Source organism: Pseudorasbora parva, chromosome 24 (genome assembly GCF_024679245.1).
Source record: "Pseudorasbora parva isolate DD20220531a chromosome 24, ASM2467924v1, whole genome shotgun sequence".
NCBI lineage: Eukaryota > Metazoa > Chordata > Actinopteri > Cypriniformes > Gobionidae > Pseudorasbora > Pseudorasbora parva.
The window spans coordinates 26,938,852-26,966,594 of record NC_090195.1 but is presented as its reverse complement, the minus strand read 5'-3'; the positions used below and the strand labels follow the sequence as shown (position 1 = coordinate 26,966,594).

At 38.6% G+C, this 27,743-nt stretch overlaps 1 protein-coding gene across 1 annotated transcript; it reads left to right on the top strand.

Moving 5' to 3' along the window:
- cavin1b (caveolae associated protein 1b) lies at positions 1 to 24,780 on the top strand. Its single transcript, XM_067435140.1, has 2 exons — positions 1 to 808; positions 22,335 to 24,780. The coding sequence occupies exons 1-2, from the start codon at positions 299 to 301 to the stop codon at positions 23,190 to 23,192; spliced, it is 1,368 nt and encodes a 455-aa protein (XP_067291241.1). The 5' UTR covers positions 1 to 298; the 3' UTR covers positions 23,193 to 24,780.
- Positions 24,781 to 27,743: the final 2,963 nt, after the last annotated feature.

The window sequence follows — 27,743 nt, the reverse complement described above, 5'->3', positions numbered from 1 at the left end:
TGTGGCATTCACGACCCAGCGCTCATGCAGTACAGACTGTCCATAGCCTGCTTGCCAGCCTCTGCTTCTCTGGCCAGATCCCAAACACACTCAGAGAGAGAGTGAGAGAGAAAGAGAGAGAGAGAGTGAGTGAGAGAGGAGAGCAGATGTGGTTAGTGTGACAGAGGAGGGAACAGTTAGGTGAACTCTAGAGGGGAATCCTGAGAGCTGAAAGAAAGGCGAGTAAGGACACAGAACTTTCCACTGCTTTTATCCTTTCACATTCCATTTATTTTACTAGATTCTTAAGCTTTTAAACATGGAGTTGATTGAAGACAGCCATCTGCACCTGGAGGTGCCTGAGCCACACAAATCCCTTACTGAGATCTCTGAAGATGAAATCAATCTCCCAGGTTCTGATGATGAAGATGAAGCCACCGCTGAGAACAAAGCTAAAGATGCTAGTGAGAAAGAAGAGGCAGGTGAGGGAGACAAAGGGGAGATGAATGGAGTCATGGTCCTGGCGCTGCTGGACAAAATCATCGGAGCTGTGGACCAGATCCAGCAGACGCAGGCTGGGTTGGAAGCCCGTCAAAAGGAGATGGAGAGATCAGTAACGGGCATCCAGGGGGAACTCACCAAACTGTCCAAGAGCCACACCACCACGGCAAACACGGTCAATAAGATGCTGGAGAAGGTGCGCAAGGTGAGCGTGAATGTGAAGACGGTGCGGGGGAACATGGAGAAACAGGGTGTGCAGATCAAACGCCTGGAGAGCAACGAGAACGAACTTCTGAAGAGAAGAAACTTCAAAGTCATGATCTACCAGGTGAGGGGTCTTTACACAGACAACATCTAGGATTGCTCAGGTTTCAAAGCTCAGGAGTTACATTTATATGAAGCATCAAAATTGTCTTAAGTGTTTCTCTTGAAGTTCTCTAGGGAAAATAACAGTGAAGACAAATGACAATTGTTGATATGCAATAAGAGTACACACTAAAAAATGCTGGATTTGAAGAAATTGAACCCAACAGTTGGTTTTGTCTATATTTGACCCAAACATTTTTTAAATTTTTCAATATTTTAGAGTGTATAGACCTAAAAATGCACAACAGAACTTGGAGGAAATTGTTAAGAAACGTTCATATTGAAAATAACTTCACTTCTGACTGCAAATATCAGGTTTTTTTGTGTGCAAATTTGAGCAAATCTTGAGACATACTGTGTCTTTATTTCAAGAGGAACAAAGCAAAAGGCTCTTTAGTATTTAGTGCTATTGGTGTCTGGAAGAAATGACTGGAATATTGAACCATAATTTCCAAAGATATTTTGTACAATATATCACAACTGTGTTTTGTAAATGTGATTTGCATTATACATTTGTAAACTACTTTAATGTAAAGTGTAGGGTACATCACATGTCACATTCATAGTTGGTAGGGTGTGGCTTTGGGTTCAAATGAACACATCTTAGCATTATTAAATATAACAATTGTTACAGTGGCCCTAAAAAGTGTTTGCATGCTTAAATGCATGAATGCCATTGCATTACATAACAAAATATCAAACCAATTGTCACTTGTTTTACAGAATATAGGTATAAGCCCACTTTTCAAGAACAACATTTTACAAGAAGCTGAAGTCACATATACTGTAAGGAAATATATCTATAGAAAAACATAATGGTATGAAATTACCAATACCTTTTTCATTAAGTTTACAGACATTTCCTACAAGCCATGCATGATTCAAAATACGAGTAAAACACTTGTGAAAAATCTGTATGGAAAATCTCTTCATATTAGTACACTATTTTTTACAGACTTTTAGTAGTAAAATTAAGAGCAAAAAGACTATTGGTCATGTTTACAGTGAAATGTTCATAGTTGTGATTACTCTTCTAGGACAACTGACCTCATACATCTACTAAAAATCACCAGATGAGTAAATGCCATTGTGCAAAAATAATGAACAAAAGACTTCTGAGAAGAAGAAGCATCTTTTTAACATATGACATTCAGATATTTTAAGGTGTAACTTAAAGGGACAGCTCACCCAAAAATGTTGTCATCATTTACTTGCCCTCAAGTTGTCCCAGATTAGTTTCTTCTGTTGAGCACAAAAAAATATATTTTGAAGAATTCTTCAAAATATATTTATTGTGCTCAGCAGAATAAATAAAACTAATTTGGGACAACTTGAGGGAGATTAGATGGCTGACTTTTGGGTGAACTATCCCTTTAAGTGTACAAATGCTTTTTACGTTAATTTTAATGTATTATGATTCCAGAAAGAGAAAAAACGGTGCTGTGTGAACTGATGTACATACGGACACACATACCGTGTTAGTAGTGGGGCTACCTGCTGCCTAATAAAAGCAGGATTCTGTTTGATGGCTGCAGATTAAACCAACGCTGACATGTTTTTACATGCATTCTCTCTCCAACACGGCAGTCATGCTGGATTAATGTAGAGAAGGTCTCTTTCTTTTTCTCAGAGATGGAAAATACCACAAGCAAAATCCAGAGACTATTTTAAAAGGGTGGGAGTGGTTTGTTAGGGAAAGAGGGAATGGAAGAATAAGAACAGAGGGTAAGAGCAGAAGTAGAGGGGAGAAGGGGGAAAAGCAAGAAAAAGGGTAGCTTCATGCAAAAATAGCCAGAGATTTACTCAGACAGTCTGTCTGTAGTTAGAGGTTTTTTCGGCTGTATAATGCAATGTGTAATAGCTTGCAGCTTTGCACAGTGGCGCAAGAACATTCAGAGTTTCCACACAGTGAGTCAGAAGAGGCTGGTGCTGCCCGCCCCATGCACACACACTTCGCTAATTGCTCTTCCCAATATCCTTCCTTCGCTCATCAGAGAGGGTGTGTCGCTCACAATTCCACCCTGTTATTTTGCAAGCTTAGAAAGATTGAATTCCACTCTTTTCACCAATTTGTTCCTTCATTCACTTGCTCAAGCCATCTTTGTTTTGTTCTATATAGAAACATAGTGCAAATACAGATGCGAATATTTGGTTGATGCATTGCGTACATTTATTATACAACATGCATTCTTGCTTTAATGTCTACAATTGTCACACTTTTGTGTCAATTGTGGTCTATATCAGTATATTTTGGCCAAGAGTCACCAGCCCACTTGAGGAAGAGACCATCTGGCTGACCTGTTAACTAGTGGTGTTGTTCTTTTATATATAAAATATATATATTTTAAAATAAACTGTGGTTTATATTATATAAATGGTACTACAGTGATATTACAGTTGAATAGAAAAAGGTGTAGCCTTTGTTATAAAATGTTATGTTATAAAAAGTATAGATTATTACACAGACATAACTCAAAGTGAAAAAAAATGGCTAGTGGCAAATAATATCTTTCAGAGATATGATGGCACAAACCAAATCAAGTGACTAGTTCTTTTACAGACGGTGACGGTCAGCTGCTGACCAAACTTTGGCCATTGTTGAGCATCTGTTGGCCTAGTTTTTTGATGTATAATGTGTTGGCCCTAGTCTGACCCCTGTTATTGACTTTGTGGCTGATTGAGCATGCTGAAAGTCAAGAGGTCCCAATTCAAAGGCTGCCTCCTTGGAAGGACTCGGACTCCAAAGGCCACACCTTTGAAAACTGCAAAGGTCAGACTGAACGTTGTTAAATGAGATGGTCTATCCTACGGAGGACTGTTCTTGTCGTCTAGTAACTGTGACATGTTTTTCAAAAGTAGCAGTAACGTTTGTATCAGACCTTTTAAAGGCCCACTGAAGTGCCTTATTCAGTGTGTTGACATAATTTGAACTGAAACAGGATAGGACATATCGAACACCTCTTCCCATTTAAAAAAAATACCCAATAGAGTTTAGTTTATATCACAGCTTGTCGCCTGTCAATTGCGTCATATTAGCAGAGCTGTGTTACCTCGTACTCATGACCGGAAAAGCGGAAATGGCGCCGGCGACTGTGTCCCGTCATAATAAAAGTCCTGTTGCTTGCGAGCCGTGTGTTGCGCAACAATCGCACCAGCGGTCTTGCTCAGCTCCTCAACACTCGATCCTGCTCTGCTTCATACAACAGTAATGTTAATAATCGCTTCCATGAACATGATTTCTGCCCAAGGCCTATCCCGATTCTTTCCCACCGGCTGTGAGGTAAAGACCAATTTGTGACGAGTACTTTGTACTCTCAGAAGTGCTATTCCGCCATACATTATAGTTCTCCTTTTTTAATCCGCTTAGAAAAGCGCCATGTTTTATTTTATGTCACCATACTAGGTCGTTCAACTATTCGTGTAACTGTATTTAAATAGGGAAAACGTGGAGGTGTTTGGTCGCTTCTAACTTGATCTAGCTTGGTACCATAGTGAATGATCGTCACCGCGCGTCAGAGCGATTAAGTGCACGAACTGAGACTAGAGAGGTATGTATCAACTCGTTTTATTTAAGGGAATAACATAGTTTAATATGAAAAAACAGTGAAGTATCCCTTTAAAATCAAACACTTTTCAGGCCTAATGCATGTCATATGCAGAGTGCTGAACTCATCAGAGCCAAGACTTTTCAGCAATGGCATGCAAATCTAACCATTAGATAATTACAGGCATGTCTGATTTGCATGTCCCACGGGTGTGTTGAAATGGTTTCTAGGACAAAGAGCAATCTAATCGTTTGTCTCCTTCAGCACAGTAGGCCAGCTTTCCATATTTCATCATTTGTGAAATGTTTGTCTGACAGACACTCCAGGGTCATGAGTTAGAGGGTGTTTAGGGGAGTTTTTGTGTCCCTGCCCAAAAGGAGACACCCCTCTCATCATCCCATTGAGCTTGTCTGTTCCAAGTGAAAAGAATAACAAGGACTGTCAAGCAGTGTTGTGGAAGCTAGTTGGCATACTACAGGAAGCTATACAAAATGTAATGTAGTTAGAATACAGCAGGGACAGTAGTAAGAGGAGACGGGCCACCTGTAGAAAAAGCAATAGGATAAATCAAAATGGTCAATATTGCAACTTTTGTCTTTTCTCTTTCAAGCAGATAGAAGCTGTTATCGTAGTCGTAGAACGATGCCTGGGGGTGTCACAATTTAGTACTGCAAAGTACTTTACCTTTCTGACCCCTCTATATCATCACACACATTCATCCTGTCATCTGCTGCTGCTACAACCAACTGTCTCTCTCTCTCCGCTATATCTTGTGCTAACATGCTTTTGACATAATTCATTCTCTCTTTTCATTACGTGTTTGATATTCAATTGAGTGGGACAAAAGGCTTTTTTCAGATCAGTTGGCACCAGCTAGCTGTGTGTGATGTGTTTCAGGTAATTGTAAAAGTCTTGCATCACATTATTATAATGTAGTTTTGGATTTTTTGATTTTTTTCAATTTTTACAATCACTTTATTTATGGAATCTCTTTATTTATTGTCAACATTAAGCTATATGTGCAGCTAATCTTACTTAAGGCAGATTTATGAGTGAAACATGATATTTAGGTGGGTGTTAAAAGTGACCTCTGTATTTTTTTAATTTTATTATGATCCACTGGCCGATATGGCAGATGTCTTGGACTTATACTGACACCTAGTAGTGTGGATGCAAATATTTTCGATTACTAATCCCACTGTAAAAAGGTTCTCTTGCAGTCAGTCATGATAATATATATATATATATATATATATCATTTTTTTTTTTTTTCTGTTAGCAAAATAATCCAAAAACAATAGAGGCTACTAAGAAATAGCATGTAGTATTTGTATGTATATGCATATATAAACACCATCACTTAAATTCATTATCCCCACTCCTAAAATGGAAAATACAGGTACAATAAAAATGATTGGATAACACATAACACTTTATTAGCTCAAATGTGAAGATTTAGATAACGTTTGTTATGTGTTCTTAATAACGTATAAACTGTATTAACTGTTCTCACTTTGGATTAGGTCATGGACAATGGGAAAATTAAAATGTCATTAATTAATTATATATATATATATATATATATATATATATATATATATATATATATATATATATATATATATATATATATATATATATATATATATATATATATATATATATATATATATATATATATACTGTACACAACCGCAATTCACTTCCAAAGGCATTTATTAACCTCCCGGTGTGGCACGTTATTTGACAGACAGATTTATTTTTATGGACTTCAAAAAGCAACAGTCAATGCCATTATAAAGCTTGGATTACGGCTTTTATAATATAACTAAGTATTATTGTTTATTTATTATTAAGTGGTACCAATGCTAGATACCTTTAAAACATTCATTGTTCCTTCTTGGGCCCTCTGGGTATGTATTTCGAGATGTATTCCAGTTACTATTATTCTTCTATTCAGTTAAAGCAGGAAAGGGAATGAGAGGAGGGTTGTAGGGTGTGGTGTCTTTACAAAGTGGAGCTCATATTTACCGTGCTGATTCATTCTTCAGGCATCCTGACTCCTTTAACTCCCCTGTCTCCATCCAGCTCTTTTGCTTCTCATTCCATTTTTCAACCATTCCGTTCCAGCCTCCCAGTATATCACGCATTTATAAACCTGCCAGTACCTTTCACACCCTGATACTCCCTGCCTCCAAAATCCTGACAGCTCATTGGCCTGAACTTTATCTCAAAATGTTGAATACATTTCCTATGACTGTTACTGATAGCTGTTATGTGAGCAGTTTAATAATATAGTAAAAAGGTGCAAGCTCTCTCTCTCTCTCTCTCTCTCTCTCTCTCTCTCTCTCTCTCTCTCTCTCTCTCTCTCTCTCTCTCCTCTCTCTCTCTCTCTCTCTCTCTCTCTCTCTCTCACACACACACACACTCACACACACACACACTCACACACACACACACACACACACACACACACACACACACACAACACACACACACACACACACACACACACACTTGTATGGTTGTGCTTGTATATTCTCCAATGGTGTAATGATTTTTATACTGTACAAACTGTATAATCTATTCCCCTAACCCTACTTACTCGTCACAGAAAACATTCTGCATTTTTCTACATGAAATAAATACACAGTTTAGTATTATTTTTAAGCCATTTGGTTTACTTTGTAATCCCATGTCATTATACACATTGGTCTCCTCATAAACCATGTAGAACACACACACACACACACACACACACATACCCACATACCATTTTATACACAAATATGTATACCAATCAGAAATTAGGGGTCAATACACATCACTAAGGCTGCATTTATTTGATAAAAATGCAGTAATGCTGTTAAATATTTATTACAATTTACAATAACTTTTTCATTTGAATATATATTATAAAATATATATTTATTCCTGTCATGAAAACGCTGATTTCTCAGTCTTTAATATTGTGATCTTTCAGAAATTATTCTATGCTGATTTGCTGCTCAGGAAGCCTTTATTATTATTATTATTATTATTATTATTATTATTATTATTATTATTATTATCATTATTTTTATTATTATTATTTTTATTATCAATATTGAAAACAGTTGTGCTGCCAAATATTCTTGTGGAAATCATGATCACAAGCAATATTTGTGATCATGTAGTCACAATTATACATAACTGTATCAGTAATTCCCCCCCCCCCCCCCCCCCCCAGACATATATGATGAATAAAACATAAAAGAACTGCGTTTTTATATATAAATATTTTGTAGAATTTGTGAATGTCTTTACTCGTACGTTTGAACAGTTTGATGCATCCTTACTAAATAAAAGTAAAAAACAAAACATACTTTTGACATACACTTATCAGGCACAACATTATGAACACTGACAGGTGAAGTGAATAACACTGATTATCTCTTCATCACGGCACCACGGTTAGACATATTAGTGGCAGTGGTCAGTATCTATCAAAAGTGGTCCAAGGAAGAAGTGGTGAACCGGCATCAGGGTCATGGGTGGCCAAGGCTCAATGATGCACATCGGGAGCAAAGGCCTGGCCCGTGTAAGCTACTGTAGCTCAAATTGCTCATGCTCATGCTGACCCCTCTCCACTGACAAAAGCCCCAGCAGTGGGCATGTGAGCATCAGCCTGGTCTGATGAATCATGTTTTCTTTTACATCACATGGATGGCCGGGTGTGTGTGTGTCGCTTAACTGGGGAACACATGGCACCAGGATGCACTATGGGAAGAAGGCAAGCCGGCGGAGGCAGTGTGATGCTTTGGACAATGTTCTTCTGGGAAACCTTGGGTCCTGCCATCCATGTATTACTTTGACATGCATTGTTGCAGACCATTTACACCCTTTCCTGAAAACAGCGTTCCCTGGTGGCTGTGGTCTCTTTCAGCAGTATAATGTGCCCTGCCACAAAGCAAAAATGGTTCAGGAATGGTTTGAGGAGCACAACAATGAGTTTGAGGTGTTGACTTGGCCTCCAGATTCCCCAGATCTCAATCCAATCGAGCATCTGTAGGATGTGCTGAACAAATAAGTCTAATCCATGAAGGCTCCACCTTTCAATTTACAGGACTTAAAGGATCTGCTGCTAACATCTTGGTGCCAGATACCACAGCACCCCTTCAGGGGTCTAGTGGAGTCCATGCCTAGACAGATCAGGGCTTAGCAGAAGGGGGACCAACACAATATAATCATAATGTCAAAATGTTATGCCTGATTGATGTAGGTCAATATATGATACATTTATCAAATCATGCACATTATGCCCTTATTAACATATAGATACTTTATAATGCCTAAAACTAAAGATGGTTCACACACTGTCGAATGCATATTGTACAAAACATGGGAGACTCCATGTTTAAATAGATGATAAATTCTCAACATGGATGAGTAGTAGATGTTTTGAGATGGAGACATGTTGTTATAACAGACCTGATATTTCAAACAAGCAGGGATGTGTGAGAAAAAAGAAGGAACAACTTGGATCTTGTCCACCTTATAGAGACTGGAATGCTAGTGTATCATGTAACTTACTCAATGAACACTGATCACATACTGGAGTAAGTTTACTAATGTATTTTATCTGCCCATTACACTGGTAGACCATATATGGCAAAGTCACAGAAATACTCCTGTTGTCTACGTCATGTAGAAAAGCCCATTTGCCTTATGTCACTTTGGAAGCTAGGCAGGGGCTTTCTCCACTGACCGAACAGAGAACGAAAGACAGCGCATGAGACCAGGAAAACAAGAAAATTAGAGGAAAAGTGTGTGAAAGACAATAAGAAGCATGCAGGGTGAAGCTATGAGAACAGAAAGACATCTGGGCTTCTGAAACACAGCTATAGCACACACACACATCTGTGCGAAGGGAAGGAAAGTCACTAGTGGTTGCTATAAATAGGATTCACTGCATAGTTGTTTGATTATGAGAGAGGGAGAGGGCTAGATGAGGTTGGGCTATTCTCTAATTGATCTGGAGCAGACGTTCAGAAAGTATCATGTCCAGCTGAAGGGAACAGCAGAATGAATGGCTATATCCACTGCTGGCACGGCCCAGTGCTGTGTGTCTTTTTGATTTCTTTCTGTGCAGTTAATCTTCAGACAGGCATGAGGCGTAGCAGCATGGCTCTGGCTTTTGGCCCATGTTTCTCAGTTTGGTATAGGCTTTATCTTGTTTGCTCTCGATCTCTTACCCTCCTTCTTTCATTTTCTCCTTCTTTTCAGGAATCCTTTTAACTGTATGAGCTACAATCTACTTGTAATTTAAAAAAAATCAGGTTCCACTTTATTCTACAGTATGTGCACGTACATATACTTACAGTGTACTTAACTAAAAAAGTACTGGGTAACATAAGGTAACTACAGTGGTTAAGGTTAGATTTAGGGGTAGGTTTAGGGATAGTACCTGGTTATTACCTAGTCATTTAAATTAGCCTACTATAACAAATGCATAGTATTCTAATTACATGCGGAACAGGACTGTAAAATAAAGTGCCACCGAAGTTCAACTACTAGATAAGGTAGGCGATTATCAGAGTGGCTAGCATCAGCAAGCTAGCTTTGAAAACACAAGATCCCCCCGTCCCTTCAGAACATCAAACAAAAGTATCACAAGAGATGGCGTTAAAGGCACAGTATGTAAGATTTTTGGATTAAAATATAAATAAAAAAACACTAGAACAGTTATATATGTTGTTGACTTGTGTAATTACATAATCCATAAGGCCATGTTTTATCATGCCTAATATAGCTAGATCTAGCTTACTGCAGTGTGCAACAAGTGTCTGTGTCTGCAAACGCAAAGAGAAGCATTATAACATAACTTATCTAATATGAGAAACCAGCACAGCGTTACCCCACATACCCATGAACAGAAAAAGCAGAAGAGGTCGTCTGCAGCATAATAAAAGCTCTGCGATATCAAGGCATCATCAAGCTATGCCTTTGTTTTTGTTTTGAATAAAGCGACCTCTAGCGGAGAAAAATGACAGTTTGTGGCTTATCACTTATATATACTTTTTTTTTTCTTTTTTACTGAGGAAAAGCCTCAAAGTGGTAGTTGTGTAGCTGTCAACGGAGGGACATAAAGCTCTCAGATTTCATCCAAAAGATCTTCACTGGTGTTCCGAAGTTGAACAAAAGTGTTACGAGTTTGGAGGATGAGTTGAGGATGAGTACTTAATGACAGAATTTTTGGCAGTAAAAAAAAGTTATTTAAACCAAAAACATGACAGCTTTTCACAATGGTTGCTCTCACTTTGCCTCTCGCAGCTTTAAACCATGAAATATTAACAATTGAATATGTATTATTTTTTTGCCAATAGCATGATATATTATCAAAGGCAATCCTTTTGTCTTTGAACTTTGAAAGCATCTGTATTAATTTTCAGATCTGTTTATCATTTGGTGCGAAGCAACAAGGTTTGTAAAAATAAGAAACATAAGTCTGAATCATTATTTTGCTGTGGGGAGCATTTGGTACATTACTACGGCTGTACAGAGAGGATGTGCTGATGTTCCACACAGTCATAAATCTCTGTGTAAACACAAACCTCTCTCCTCCATTGTTATTGGAAAGAGTAACTCAGCAGCACCATGGCAACCATGATCATGGTGCCAGACAGTGCTCTAAATCACCGGGCAGAACGAACCAACAGCGATTGCATGTTCTGAATAACAAGCTAAATATTTTTTCACTGTACTGCATATAGGAAAACGTCAGTTTAAGAAATGGGTTACAGCTTACCACAGACTGGAAACTGCTTATAAAACTCAACATGGCAGCAAACGCATGAGTTGCTCCATGCGCATGCCTTAAACCTTTAGGAAACATCTTTGAATAGTCTGTTGTTGATGAATTGAAAATAAAGAATTGCTTTGTGAGTTCCAGATGCTTTATGCCAATGTTCACTTTCTTAGAGCAGTGTGTTCCAATGGCCTTCAGCCAGATGGCATAGCAGATAGCATGAGTGATTTCCTAAAGTTAACACAGAACTCCACATGGATCTTCAAGGATAGCCGCAATTACTAAGCACACAGTTGCCACAGTTGTCTTGATGGTCACCATGAAGATATTGTTGAGCAGTTGCTATGGAAACAGCCAGTGTTTATGACATCAAACAGTTTAATTTGGTGTTGTAACAGTTGAATAGCCTAGCAGCTCTCTCTATCTCAACAACAGCCTCTGATTCATCAAACAATATTCCCTGCAGGGAAAGCCAGCATACCATCACTTTATATAGTCAAATCTCTTTCTCCCTCTCTTTCTCTCTCTTTGAATCATTAAAGGAGAGAAAATAACTCAAGAACAGCTGAAAAGAATAGACTCTTCTTTCCCCCAGAGTCTGTCCACACAAATATTTTCCCATTTCTTTCTGCTTCTGTTCCTCCATTAGCATGATAAGTAAGGATTATCACGATAAAATAATATTTCAGACTTTGAATTCAGTCTATTCTGATAAGGCTACAGTTTCAGGGCCGCAGTCCAATGAAAGTTTGTGTTAAGTATTGAACGTAACTAACCCTAACCTATAGCAACCAAGGTAAACCTTTAAAAACGCAAGTCATCAATGTTTGGGAATACTGCCTTAGTTCCACTTTTTTTAAAAGTCCTTTTATTTGGTAGGTGGCACCATAGAAATATATACATAGATGACTGGCGGAGTGGCTGTTTCTATGGGCTGCTTTGAAAAACCGTCCGCCATATTGGAAAAGTCTAAGCTGGTCCTTGAACAAGCTGACAGTGCATCAGGGAATGTAGCATCTAAATATGTATTTTTTTAGTTTAACACGTTAAAAATATTTATCACAATTAACGTTGCATCTGTTTTTCTGCCATCCCTTGCTGCACTACAGTATATGATCACCCTCGCTTTCATTCAAGTGCTATTAAGCGCAATAAAAAAACAACTAAAATATGTACTGGTGCACTGTAAAATGCCGCTTCAGAAAGCACGGCAGCATTGCATCTATTTCTGTGTTGCGCTTGAATAAGTTATGTTAAAATTCCCGTTTTGTCAAGTATCCTTGTAAGCACCGTGAGTTAAAAAGAGTTAAATGAACGTAAAGAGTTGTGAGAAAATAGGATGTGTGCAGTTCCGCATCCAAGTCTTAAGGATTAGTTCCCATGATATAATACCCCATGATTTACTCACCCTCAAGCCATCCTAGGTGTATATGACATTCTTCTTTTAGACGAATAAAATAGGAGTTAGAATAAAAAAAATGTCTAATCCAAGCATTATAATGGCAGTGAATTGTTGCTTCATTTATTAAGTCCATAAAAATGCATTTATCCATCATATAACTGCTCCACATGGCTCCGGGGGGTTAAAAAAGGCATTCTGAAGCGAAGTGGCGCGTTTGTGTAAGAAAAATATCCATATGTAAAACTTCACTTCAGAATGCCTTTATTAACCCAACTGAGCTGTGTAACTGCCATTATAATGCTTGGATTAGCCAGGACTTTTTTAATATAACTCTGAGTTTATTAGTCTGAAAGAAGAATGCCATATAAGCTAATTTTGTTTTTTGGGTGAACTAAACCTTTAAGTGACAGCAGCCTAATACATCTAGATGGTTTTAATAAATCCCCTATTGACAGAAATGAGAGAGGGAGGGGGAGATGTGAGGGAGGATTTTTCAGCCGGGACTTTTTACTGTGCCGAGTCGAAGTACTCTCAGAAGTGCTATTCCGTCATACATTATAGTTCTCCTTTTTAATCCGCTTAGAAACATGCCACGTTTTATTTTATGTCACCATACTTAATTGTTCAACTATTCGTGTAACTGTATTTAAATAGGGAAAACATCGAGGTGTTTGGTCGCTTCTAACTTTATCTCTGTTTGGTACCATAGTGAATGAACTGGGCTTAGTGGGCTAAGCTAAATGCTATCAGAATGCCACCAGTGTCAGAGCGATTAAGTGCACGAACTGAGATGAGAGAGGTATGTATCAACTCCTTTTTTTAAGGAAATAACATAGTTTAATATGAAAAAGCGGTGAAGTATCCCTTTAAAGAACGTAACACACAAGTCTCCTCTATGCATCAGGCCCCTTCAGCCCATGGTCAGTGTACCATTGCTTGTCTGAGGCTGCGTTCACACTTGTAGTTCGGTTAGTTTGGTTCGTTTGGTCCGGACCAAAAAACAAAAACAAAACATATAGTCCTGGTCCGTTTAGCGTTCACACTGGCATTTTTAACAGCGAACCTAAAGTTACCGAACCAAAGGCAGTCGGCTTATATGACATAGGAGCTTGCTTACCGAACATTCAAAACAGTGCTGTGTGCTGGATTAAACGCTATAATTTTATGCGTGTACGCATTATTTTTAACAGCTGAGAACTCATGAACAGCAGCAGGATTTCCTCCGTTGTATGCAGAAAAGAGACGGCAGTTCTGTCGTCTGTACCGTCAAACGGGCAACACGGGTCCTTTGATGAGAAGAACCAGGTATGCTTTTTGTGCGTTTTTTCTGGCATTTTTGAAACATGCTCGTCGGACCAAATATTGATGAGGCACTTCCTCGTTGCTCTACGTTTACCCTCTAACGTACGTTATTCATTTTGGATACACCGATCTTTCCGCGTCGTCAAATCAGCTGACTATGCGTCACATCTTGTGACATTACATCCGGTTTTTGGTTCGTTTACATGTCTTTGGTCCGTGTTGCGTTCATATATATCAATCGAACCGCACCAGAGTCTGTTTGGAAGCGGACCGAAACCCATCTTTTTAGCGCTCTCGGTCCGCATTTTTGGTGCGCACCAGGGTTCGGATGGCAGAGTTCACATATGTTCAAATGAACCACACTAACCGAGCAATTGCACCAGGGTTCGTTTTAATCGAACCAAACATGACAAGTGTGAACCCTAAGACTACACCTACCCCAACACTAAACCTACCAAAACCCTTCCCCCTGGATCTGGTGAGGAGCGACTGAATAAATCTGTTGCTTTCTGTGCTTAATGTTAATCACTCACTGCTCTTGAATGAATAAATTTGGTAGATTTAATAAGGATTAATCTAGTCGATTTATAATTTATACAGTGAAGACTACAGTTTGATTATTCAATTTCTATTTAGCTATTAGAGCTGCCTCAAAATCGTAAAACACTATTTACAAGGTTACATGGGTCAAAAACAATGTGCATTTTAGCAGGGCAGGTAAAAATCTTGAATCTAGAATAAAAACCTTAGCATTGAGCACTAGTATATATCGTAAAGGCACAGCTAAATGTGACATTGCTTTTAATTGGTTCATGTGAATATTGTTTTAAATTCACTTAAAAGTTGAAAAAAAAAGAAAAAGTTAAAATTGATGGACCTCTAGGAGCAGGATTTGGAAGTTTGAGTGATATTTTTGAGCTCTGATTGTGAGCTTTTTCTCTCTGCTAAAGAAAGAAAAATGCCACTGTTGTGTGTTTTTATGTTTTTTGTGTGTGAAACTCCCTCACCAAACCCATTTGCGCTCCACAAACACATTCACATTCCACACGTACTCCCTATCCTGGAGTTCCACGTTTTCATTTCCTTTCATGACAAAGTTATGCAACAAGTACAGAGGATTCCCTTCCACACATCCAGCTATATTCTTGGGAAAACCCCACACCCACTCATTTTCCCTCTACTCTGACCCTGTGCCGGAGCTTGTGGGTGTGGTGGCTGGCTTTTGAATGGAAAGGTGGGGCGGAGGGTGTTTTGGGAGGGAATCCCTCGTCGCCATAGAGACACGTCAGGCTGGAGGCAGGCAGATGTGAAAGAACTCTTCACATGTGACTGAAAAAAGACGCTTCTGTGAGGCAGTGGAAATATTCCACCATCCACACACAGTGTTTTCATTTATCAGTCTGCTGACATGCAAACATTTTAAGCTCGCTTTCTTGTTCTAATGATGATTAGTTCACCCAAAAATGAGAATTCTGTCATTAAACTACACCATTTTGTTCTTTAAAACTTCTTCTCTGGAACACAAATATAATATTTTGAAGAAAACTTAATGCGAACGTCTTTAACATTCAATGACTGCTTGTCATTAATGTTCAGAAGATTAAAAGCACCATAAATGCAGTAAAACTAAATTCTAAACCTTCTGAATCCATGTTATAGCAACTGTGTGAGAAATAGATTTTTTATTTAATTTTATAAATTGTTCAGTCCACTTGAAAAGAAAGACTGGTTCACTAAACCGGTTAAAGTTAAACAGTATAGGAATTAGGTCCTTAAAAATGTGACTTTTGTTTTCCAGCATATGGGTTTGGAAAGACGATGTATAATGACAGAAATGTGTTTTTTGTTGAAGTACTCTGTGGTGAACCAAAACATTTTATGATTTTTTTTTTTTTTGCCATCTCATTCTGTGGAGATATAAAGTTGTGGTATGTGAGGAAAAAAACTTGTTTTCATCTAAAAAAGGGACAAAAGAGATACAGAAAGGGAAAGGACATTTCTGCTGACCTGTTGGGTCATAAAGCCAGCTGATACCTGCAAACACATGAGAGAGAGACAAAAAGATAGATAGAGAGTTAACCAAACCAGACACCATGTGATGCGCACATACGCAGTCAAAAACTCTCGTTGTTTCATTTTGTGTTTGTACACACTGTGCCTAACACACACGCACATTAACTGTCTCAGAGACACAAACAGCTCTTCTGTTCCTGTGCTCATATATTATGTCAATCTCTGTAGCCCACGGCCCTCCATGTTTCTGTGGTTGGCTCATGGAAAAGTCAAGCAGTCTCTGAAAGCAAATCATACGTACTTATGCACACACGCACATGTGTTTTTGTATGTGCAGAACAGGGAGAAAAAAGGGAGAAAGCATTGCAGGACACCAACTTTCTTCCCAGACCACCATGAGGCAGAGACAGAATGAGAAATGAGAAAGGAGGAATTTATTTCTCATTCCTTAGAACATGTTGCTACACTGACTCAGATACCATATGCTACTTGTTTCTAAGGCAACTTTGTTGTGTGTAAAGGGTGAGATGGTGGGATTACACTTAAACCATATTTAAAGACAACAGGATTATGAAAGTACTTCTAAATATATACTTAAGTCCCACTTAAATTGGTCAAAAAATCAGTTTAAAATAAAACTTACTTATTTGAACTATAATACATTTTTATTGAATTGCAATTAATATGCAGTTACGAAACATTACATTAGGTTTACACTGAAAGGAGCAGTGTGTGGTATTTATGAGAAATGCAATACATAACTATGTTTTCAGTGACCTTACATACTGTTATGTTTTTATTACCTTCAATGAGCCATTTCAATCCCCATACACCGCAGGTCCCCTTACAGTGAAGTCACCACATGCAGCGTCATGTTTCTACAGTAGCCCTAAACGGACAAACTAACCGCGTTAGTCACTCTCTGTTCTCTCAGACGTTAACATTTTTGTCCTGTGTCGGCCCTGTAGCTTCTCTATGTTCTCTATAAGATATAAGGCCCTATTTACACTGCATGTTTTTAACTGTCCCAATTCAGATTTTTCCCTCTCATGTGGCAAAGATCGGATATGACGTGTGAATGTGAAAGAAGGAAAAAAACGCATGAATTCCGATATCCTCAGATCCGATTCAGGTCTCACTTATATGTGGTAATAAATCTGAATCTGAAAATTTGAATCGGATACATACATTTGCGTCTGCCATGTAAGCGGTCAGATCGGATATTCCCCAGTAAATGCGAGTCGTACGTCATTGAAAAAGGGACGGAGGACGTCACCTCAGGTGGACACGAATTGCGATAAATGGACTGCATTTATATAGCGCTTTCATCAGACCCTATGGCCATCCAAAGCACTTTACATATTGCCTCACATTCACCAATTCATACACTCATTCATACACCAACGGCGGTGTCAGCCATCCAAGGCGCCATCCAGCTCGTCGGGAGCAGCTGGGGTTAGGTGTGTTGCTCATGGACACCTCGACACTTGGTCAGGTGGAACCGGGGATAGAACCACCAACCTTCCGGTTTGTAGACAACCTACATGAACCACTGAGACACTGCCTCCCTAGGGCCAGTGTTGCCAAGTCTGCGGTTTTCCTGCAGAATTGGGCTACTTTAACACAGTTTTAAGTTGCAATTAGGTGGTTTTGTTGTGAAAACCTGGCAACCCTGTCAAGGGCTCTCCTCTTTTTCTCCGCAATTGCAACTCCTCTTTTATTGCAATTCACAACCTCACCGCTAGATGCCACTAAAATTTACACACTGCACCTTTTAAAATGTATTATTACCATATTAAGTACTTTTTTTTTTAAATATGCTAAAGTGTACACCATTAAAAATTTATGTCAAATTTTGTAGTTAGATTTATAGATCTCTGTACAGACCATGTCATGTACACATTAAGTCAATGTTGGTTTATTGTTATTTCTCTTCTATATAGGAGTTTAAACTATGCTCTCTCAAATCCACAGTGCAAACAGCAAAATCATCATGCATCTTAGACAAACTGTACTAAATCTGAACAGTCAGATTGTACTAAATATGGACCGTACAGTGTATAATTAATAACGAATAAAGTGATTTCTGTCTCATGGTTTGACAGGCTCTTCTAGCCTTTCAAAAGGGATCAAGTTCAAAGGGAATTTTTCTTGGGAATGTGAAATGTAACTCCCCAGCTCTTATCGTTCCCTTCATACACACATTTACTCACATTTTCCAATCGTTTCTAGTGCTGGAGTGCGTGTTTCCCTTCCTCTCTACTCGGCAGAACAATGCAACATTAACTTGAGAGAGGCACTTTGGGATGTGGGCTCACCAAGGTGACTGCCTGACTTCCTCTAACATGTTACTGTTCTTCCATTACAGCTGCTTTTAGAGAATGTTGTTTTTCACAAGATCAGTGGCCTTTTGACCTTTAGGTCTTAGATTAGATGCCCTTCTAATATTCAGAACTTCATCGGGTCTGACTGCATATTTTACCCTTTTTAGAGTGCTTTCCCTATGACAGAAATGTCCATACTTTTGACTGTGTAATAAAACTTTATTAATTTATACTTGAGACGTCTCTGCACTGTTTGTGTTAGCTGGTAAGCTTTAGTCCCTAGCTAAGTTCATGACCTTTAAATTCATTAGGGTAGTGTGTTGTTTGTCATATACGTCATGAAGCTTGCTTGCGGGGACCTAGATTTAAATCTGGCCCCCTTCATGACCTCTTCAGATCGCCACTGTTTTATCAGATACATGCAAAAAGACCATAAATTAACCGGCAGGCTTTACTTTGACCCCAAGAAATAGTTTGACAAGCACAGTTTTCTAACCATTGCTAATGGATTTACTACTCTAACAAATGCTGGGTTGTTTTAACCCATTTTTGGGTCAAATATGGACAAACTTACCTTGATTTAAATTAACAAATTGGTAACACTTTAGAATAATGGTCCGTTATTAATAGACAACTATCCAGGAAGTAATGCAGGACTAATAAGTAGCACTACATTAACACTTCAGCTACTACTAATAACTAATATAGAAACAAGCTGAACTAATCAGTTAGTAACATCGAATTTAGGAGATAGTTCCTTATTAATTAATCAATGATTACTGATTGAGATTAATCTTATTAATAAGTATTAACTAACTGACCAATTATCACAACATTATTGTGTGTCTGAGATGTAATAAATCATATTCTTTACTCTGAATAAAGTCATAAAATGCATCACTAATTACTTAAGTGTTAGCTAGTTGTTATGCAGGAGCTACTAGTTATCTGGACTATTATTTTAAAGTGGAAAATGTGTTTTTTTCACTTTAAAATAATGGTCCAGATCAACAGTAGTCCTTGAAGAGTGATTGGTTACTTGAGTATTTAGTGATGCATTTTATTACTTTATTCAGAGTAACAAAGGACAATTTTTTAAGAACTACTAGTGATCTACTAACAATGTTTTCCACTTTAAAATAATAGTCCAGATCACTAGAAGTTCCTGCATAATGACTCTTAAGTAATTAGTGAAGCATTTTCTGACTACATTGAGAGTAAAAAACACATCTTAGACATGTTAATGTTGTGATAAGTAATTAATAAGCAATTATTTATATTTTTTCCTTGTTACCTATTAGTTATTAGTGACGCCAGTCTCATTCAGTAACTATTACTTAACTAATATTCAATATCCGTACATTTACATTTACATTTATGCATTTAGCAGACGCTTTTATCCAAAGCGACTTACAACTCAGGAGAACAGGAAGCGATCCGTCAAGAAGAGGCAACGAAACACAAAAAGTGCCCTAAATACCAAGATTTGTACACTACTCAGAGTAGCAAAAACCAGAAAAGGGAAGAAGAAAGGAGAAATAGAGGAGGAAAGAGTTTTTTTATTTATTTATTTTTTATGTAAGATCAAGTGCACATGGAAGATATGAGTTTTTACCTGTCTTTTGAATGAAGAGAGTGATTCTGTCGTGCGTATGGAGGGTGGAAGATTGTTCCACCAATCAGGAACAATGAAAGAAAAAGTTATAGAGAGGGATTTCATGCCTCTCTGTGATGGTACCACAAGCCTTCGCTCATTAGCTGAGCGAAGGCTTCTGGTGGGGGTGTAGACTCGTAGGAGCGAGTCAAAGTATGCTGGTGCTGAGCCGTATGTATAATACGGCATTAAGTGCGTATCATATGCACACGAAAAACCACATACCATATGCACGCCAAAACTCATTTTGGCGTATACATTTCACGAGATTGCACACCCGTACTATTTATATGCATTTTCGTGAGATTAGGCTCCAAAACCATAGAACATAGCCTATTACTTATTCATTATGTTTTTGAATATAATAACCACGCAAACGTCATTAGTTGACCTTTTTCTTTTTTGTAGCCAAGTACTAGGTGCAGTTTTCTTATTTTGCAGATGAAATCTAACCTTTTATATGGAAATCTGCGCAATTGGAAATCAATTTTAAGTTACTTCTGTGTGAGTTGTGCTTCATAAAGTGGGGAGGAGCCACAAAGCCCGCTACATTTGACTTTGAAAGAGCTCATATTGTTCGTAATAATTGGTTTACTCTAATATTTATTTCTCTATTTGACACAAAATAAACTCTTGAACTTAGATAAATCATGAGGATGGTACAACCCAAATATTATGACATTAATATATCAATTTGAAATAGATCCATCCCTATGTGCAGTATGAGCAAGAGGTATGAAAGAAGACAAATGTCTGTTTTGATATGTGGTTGGGGGTATTAGATTAATCCAAATACAAACACTTTTAGAAGCAGCAAAGACCTTTTCTTCACCATAAGCTTACTGACACGTTTGTTTATTCCCTGTTTGTTTATGTTTTGTTGTTGTTTTCTGTGTAAATCATTTGTCCCAGCTTGATGCTATCGAAAGAAAAAAATCAAACAATAGGAAAAGACTTCATTGTATTTGTTAGTTTGGCCTGGGAATGTTGGCAGAGACATTAACAGGGCAAAATGGGATGACTCAATGTATCACAGTGACGGAAAATATGTCTCCTTTACAAACAAGTCGGAGCATTGTGCGGTAGAAAAAGAGTGTTCTTGGGAACGAGGGGCTTCGCGGGATGGAATGCTGAGAATTAGGGTCGGGCAGGAGGGTGGGAGACAGGTCGGAAGGGAAGGGAAGGGCGATGAAAGAATGGAGGAACAACAAAAGAAAGAAAACAAAAACTCTGTTGAGGAACAGCAGTGAGACGTGCATGTTCTCCCTTTGTCAGGCTCTGTAGGAATTTATTTATATATATTTGTAAACATCTATTTCATTTGCATTATCTGCACATGCTTATTTGGCATCATTTAAAGGGGCTATCTGTGGGGACCTGTTCAATTTTGAAAGTAACTTTTATACATGTTATACAGTCTATCACATCACATAAAGAAGGTATATCAATTACATTGTGCCACTGTGCTAAAACAAGTAATATTTACACAAGTAAAAAAGAAAGTGACTCATGTAATTACCTTTTAAAGCAACCCGATCACACATAAATGCGTATAAATAGTACGAGTGTGCAATGTCGTGGAAAATATACGCCAAAACTCATTTTGGCGTGCATATGATACGCTGTTTTTCGCGTGCATATGATACGCACTTTATGGCGTATATATGACACGCGCTTGGGTAGGTTTAGGGTGGTGGGGCGTATATATGACACGTTCTTGGGTAGGTTTAGGGTGGTGGGGGGTATATATGACACGTTCTTGGGTAGGTTTAGGGTAGTGGGGCGTATATATGACACGCGCTTGGGTAGGTTTAGGGTGGTGGGGTGGGGGGTTCGTATGTATAATACGCCATAAAATGCGTATCATATGCACGCAAAAAACAGCGTGCCATAGACACGCCAAAATGAGTTTTGGCGTATACATTCCACGACATTGCACACTCGTACTATTTATACGCATTTTTGTGAGAATACCCTGTTTAAAGATGACCACCATGCATCATATAGTGTTTGTAGTGACCCTACAAACATAAAATACTAACAGTGACCCCAGTGAAATGAAATTCGGTCTCTAATAATGGTCTTGTTGTGAACCCAGCTTTCGTGAGTAAGGTCACCATCAATGCTAGTACGGATGCTGAACAATAGGGCCATTAAATGGGTAAAATAAAGACAGGACATTGATTGTTTTTGGCGGTGCTTAGTTTGGGGATCTGTTACACACTTTTGGCAAAGGAAGCTTATTCATTTCTCATCTCCTTAAGGAGAAGGATAAAACTGTGGGCAAAATAGATTTTCTGCAGAAATAGTTAGTAGTGCTTGAATAATGGTAGCATGTGGTGGTAGTTAGGTTCTTTATTAGATTATTTCTTTATATTATAAAGAAAGACAATTGTTTAAAGGATTGTGTATGTGTGCTTGCCTTCATAAATTATATGACTATTTTGGTGTCTCTCTGCAGGACGAGGTGAAAATACCTTCAAAAGTAAATGTGGCCAAGTCTATGAAGTTTCCAGAGCCTGTGGAAGGAGAAGCTGAAGGTGAACACAAAGCGGCCGCAGAGGAAGGAGGAGAAGACAAAGAGAAAGTTCATCTGGACCTGTCCTCTGATGAAGAAGAGGTGGAGATCGAGGAGACCATTGAGGAGTCTCGAGCAGAGCGCATCAAACGGAGCAGTCTGCAACGCGTCCAGAACATCAAAACCGTTTTCTCCAAGGGAAATATGGAGAAAACCAAGCAAAAGACCAAGGACAACTTGGAGAAGACCAAACAGAAGACCAAAGAGAACTTGGAGAAAACTCGGATGAAGACCAAAGAGAACTTTGAAAAATCCAGGCAGAAGACCAAGGAGAACCTCGAGAAGACCAAACAGAAGACCCGAGAGAACCTGGAGAAAACACGTCACAACATAGAGAAAAAGATGGGCAAACTCAGCAATCGCATGTCTGTGAACCCCGAGCGCAAGGAGAAGATCAAAACCTCACAGAAGAAGGTGCTAAAGTCTTTCACTCCTGACCACATCATCTATGCCCGCTCCAAAACGGCCGTCTACAAGGTTCCACCGTTCACCTTCCATGTGAAGAAGATCCGTGAGGGAGAAGTGGAGATCCAGGGAACCGAGATGGTGGAAGTTGTCGGGGAAACAGAGGAGGTGGAGAACGCAGTGATGGAGGGAGAAGATGAGATGGAGATGGAAATGGAAGGTGGAGAGATGGTGGAGGATGACGACGAGACAGAAGAAAGCCACCAGATGAGGGCACTACTGGAGAGGGGAGAAGAGCTGGTGTTGGTGGAAGACCATGACAGAGACAGCGATTAGTGTGTGTGTGTGTGTGTGTGTGTGTGTGTGTATGTTTGGTTCTTATGCATTAGAGAAGCTCTAACAGAACATTTGATGGGTGGAAATGCATCAGCTATGTTTTTAACCATGTTGATGAGCCGTCTCAGTTTGATATCAAATGTCAATGTAGAAAATATGATTTCTGAAAGCACAACCCCTTGAATTAATAACCCCTTGGAATTAATGAACTGTTGCCAAAAAAAGATTTTGGATCCAAGAGCATCCGTTTCGCCAAACCCTGATTTTTGTCCTCCCAGCCTTTGCACCCATTAAAGTGTTGCAGCATTCTCTGACATACTATAACCTCTAGTGTGTAGGCGCCACAAACGTGTGTGCTGTACTGCTGATCCAGATGTTGGATGTTGCAGGAGAATGTGAATGTGTCCGTTTGCATGTGTGTATTTACGTATTTTCTAGAAGCAACATTTTTCGAATTTAAGGTGACTCCATTCACCTTATGTATGTGTGACTGAGAGATTTACTGTACTAGTCCAAATAAATTAGTTCCTTGACTTCATCTTGTTTGGTAAGGGCCAGGGACTAGGCATGCTGATCGATAAGATATCTGGGAACTTTTGTATGCTAGTTGGAAAGAACGACCTGCAATTTTTGACTAAGTGAAATAGATAGGCTTGATCAAATGAACAACAGATTTTTGGACAGGTAGTTCTGTTGTACTAGAAGATTATTTGGTCAGACTTGATATTAGGTGCCCTTAACTACTATGCACTAACTTTACATACCCACAAGACTATGGATTTATATAGAGTTTGAGGTATGGTTAGGTTTAGGAGTTAAGGCTACCTTATATAAAGTGTGACTTATTATTTTTCTTGTTTTAGTCTCATAGAGCTACAGACTGTTCTTCACTTTTCATAGGATGTGGAAGAACAAAACAAGATAAGAAAACCTGAAGTATTGCTTCTAAGTGCTAATTTTTTACATATATTTTATATATTTTGGAGTTTAATGAATAGTTTCCTTAAAACAGGCTTTCACATAATAGTCTAAAAGTATAATAATAGACTGTTACACTGTTCTGAAACCATAGAAACACCAAAATATTATTACATGAATGCACCTTTTATCCTCATAGAGAAATAAAACGATCTCAGTTTCAGAATGGCACTGCAGGCGTAAACTGCAATACTGTTTGTGTGACATTTGCACGTCCCCTGGTGGACATGTGTGGTAATGTTATAATAGATCAACGAGCAATGAATTTGTAGACCCAAGAGCACAAACATTATAATGAGCAAAATAGTTATGAACTGCAAAAAAACTACAGCTAATGTCATCAGCACCTCCAGATCTTGAATTAAATGCATAAGATTATGAATCACTGCTATTACTATTACTTGCTATTAAGAGCACAAACATTTCTCAGATGCTATACATTAATTCTCCTCGTTGCTCAGATTGTATCATTTCAACAATTGCGTAATTCTGCTAAATTTCTACTTTCAGCATCTTTGCTTTTTTTTTTTTTTGCTTGTGTAGCTGATTATGCATACTCTCTTGTAATGTCACATGTCTTAACCACTAATGTGTTAATAAAGAAATCATGCTTCACACTCCATTAGTGACCCTTCACTGATCAAAATGAGTGTTATTTTGGCAATTTATTGTTGCATTACAGCAAGTATTTCTTCTTATGAAACCCTTACTTGACTATAGATATGATAAACAAATTAATTAATTATGCAATGTATTTAAGTAAAACTTTGAATACTTTTACTTGAGTAAAAGTATACAGTACTACATTTTTAATAAAAAAAATTGTTTATATTAAATTATATTCAATATGAAATGTATTGCTATAAAAAGTACAATATTATGTTTTGGAATGTTGTGAAGTAAAAGTTTTTCAAAGAAGAACACTGATGAAGCAGCCTGACAAGACAGACCAACATCAAGATGTTTGGTCTGGAAACTCACCATTGACAGGCCTCAATCCGAGGGGCGGGATAAACGGTTGTCTTTCAAACTCCCTCTGCACACAATTGGATAGAGCTACAACCAACCAGAGCAACGAAGGTGAAGCGGAGCTAGTAGACAGATTAAACTTTCGCCGTATCCGGTCAGCAAAACTCTGAACACATCTTCCCTTCTTAAGAATGACTTCAGTGCCGTTCTTTGTTCTTTTCTCAGAGAAAAGCTTAACTCCAAGTCTTCCAGAGTAGCGGTCAAAGCTGATTCAAAAGACCGCCGTTCTCCAGCTTCTGTGTTTACTAGTAGAACGCAAGCGCAACTCGGCCGTCATTATGTTAAGCCCCGCCCACAGACTCTATACAAGATGTGATTGGCCTGACCAGAGTTTGGTTTTTACAGCTCAGAAGTGTATTGAGAGTTGCGAGACGACACTCGCGGCAGATTAGATTTGCTGGTAAGAGAATCTGTGAAATAGCTAAGCGATAGTGGAGCAATAGGTTATGGAGTTCAAATATTGTTTTAATGAAGTTGCAAGCCTTATACATAAATGCACAGAAAAAATCAAAGTTAAGAATGAGCAGAGAGAAGAAATTGAAAGAGAGTGTGGAGAGATTGTGAGAGTTAGCATAGATTCATATTGAAATCTAAAGCGGCACATTGCCATAAAGCACGAGAATGTGCTACGCAAATATGATGAGCTATACCATTCGATAATAAATTAATAGATAAATAGGTAAGGTATGGTGGGTTGTGTCTTATGGAGCCTTGCTCTCATGACATGCAGACAAAAATATCATGGCCATTGGACACAAATTAAAATTTCGTTCCCACTTCTTAATTCGTTGTCCCTGGTTAAGTAAATCATGGCCACGTTGAAATAAAAAAATAACCTATTGCCAACATAATAAGAATGGCACAAAATTGTAACTCATGAAAATTGTAAAACTTTTTTTTTTTTTTTTAGGTTATTAAACCACTTTATTATAAAAAGAAATTATACAGAAAAAAAAATCTGGCCTTCATAATTGGGTAGGCATTAAATATAGATGTAGACAACAGTAAATGTTCTTTACAGAAAACACTGCAACCAATCAAAGGGAGATAAAGATTTTTTCCCCTCTCCTGCGTCCCCAGATTCCCCAGTTCTCTGTATCAAATACACAGAAGAAATAATTAGATGATGCATTTTTTTAAGATGGTTTACTTGGATTTTGAACCTCTCACAAAAGGTTAACTAAAGGGTATGCGTCATTTTGTCAGCATTGCCCAGCCTGGCTATACCACAACATGCTAACAGTATGTGATACTCTGATGCTACATGCCCTTAGCGAGATGGAAGGCAGAGCTGTTGCAGTTAGGAGATGGCTTTGCGCTTACTTTAGACATTTGGACAAACAGAAGAGGACACAGCTTTCTGGGTGTTGTGGCAAGTTTCATTGATGAAGCGTTTAATGGTCACACTGTGTTGCTGTCCTGTGAACATCTTAAAGGACAGAGAATATTTTTCATGAATACAAAAGGGTTTTGGAATTTACAACAGTGAGTTGGGTGGTGAGTGGTGACCGACAGCGGTAGCAACATGGTAAAGGCTTTCCACCTCCCAGGGTTTAATGAAAGTGCAACTGAAGAGGAGGGTAAGGAAGAGGTCCTTGCTGTCATGCAAGCAGTCATGCTGATGAAGACAAAATTATCACACGCATGGCAAAACTTGTAAAGAGTATTAGGAAAAGCACCCTAAACACAGAGGAGGCTAAGTCTGATAGGGGGCTGATAGGTGTGCGTCCCACCCCAGCATGTCACCAGGCGGAGCAGTCAGCTGAGCATGATCGAATCAGTACTAAAAATGTACAAAAGTGACCTGCAAATCCAAAACAAGTGGAAAATTCCTGAGCACATTAAGCTGACCATGATTGATGTACTTCATCTCCAAGCACTGACTGAGGTGCTATTGCCTCTGGCAGAGCTTACAACTGCTTTGCAAAAAGAGCTCGGAAACCTTAGCATGATTTTTCCAGCTGTAATGGAAATCAAACAGCTTTTGTCCAGTGTGCCTGAGAACCGCTTCCTCCCCATTCACGCATTTGTGGAGACACTGTCAGATAATGTTTTTACTCATTTTAACAGATTCTATACTGACAAGCACATTGTGTTGGCGGCTGTATTAGATCCACATTTTAAAACTGAATGGATCATTAGGGATGGTACAGTGAGCAATCAACTCGGAGAGATTTGCGTATTGTTGGTGAAGGAGGCAGAATGCAGTGGTGTGGAGACACCAAGAAGGCCCACATTTTCGGCTCATATGAGAGCAACTCGAGTGTAACTGAAAGTACCAGAGGAGAGATGGAGGAGTACCAGGGCTAAATGAGAAAAGGTCCACATGAAGACATCCTAGAATTTTGGAAAACTAGTTACGAGTAGCCAGGGTCGCCCGCAAAATCTTCAACATCTCGAGTGGTTCTTCCAGTGCTGAGCGTGTGTTTTCTGCTTCTGGATTACTGTCCCGGGCACACCGCATGAGCCTGAAACATAATACTTTGTCCAAACTAATGTTTTTAAAAGTAAATTCTAAAGGGATGTAAAGATTGAGAAGTTTTT

What these genes read in the sequence shown, in the direction of transcription:
- cavin1b (XM_067435140.1), top strand. Translation starts at nt 299, where the DNA reads ATGGAGTTGATTGAAGACAGCCATCTGCACCTGGAGGTGCCTGAGCCA. An exon ending in TCAAAGTCATGATCTACCAG is followed by an intron (nt 809 to 22,334) that starts GTGAGGGGTCTT and finishes GTCTCTCTGCAG; the next exon opens with GACGAGGTGAAAATACCTTC.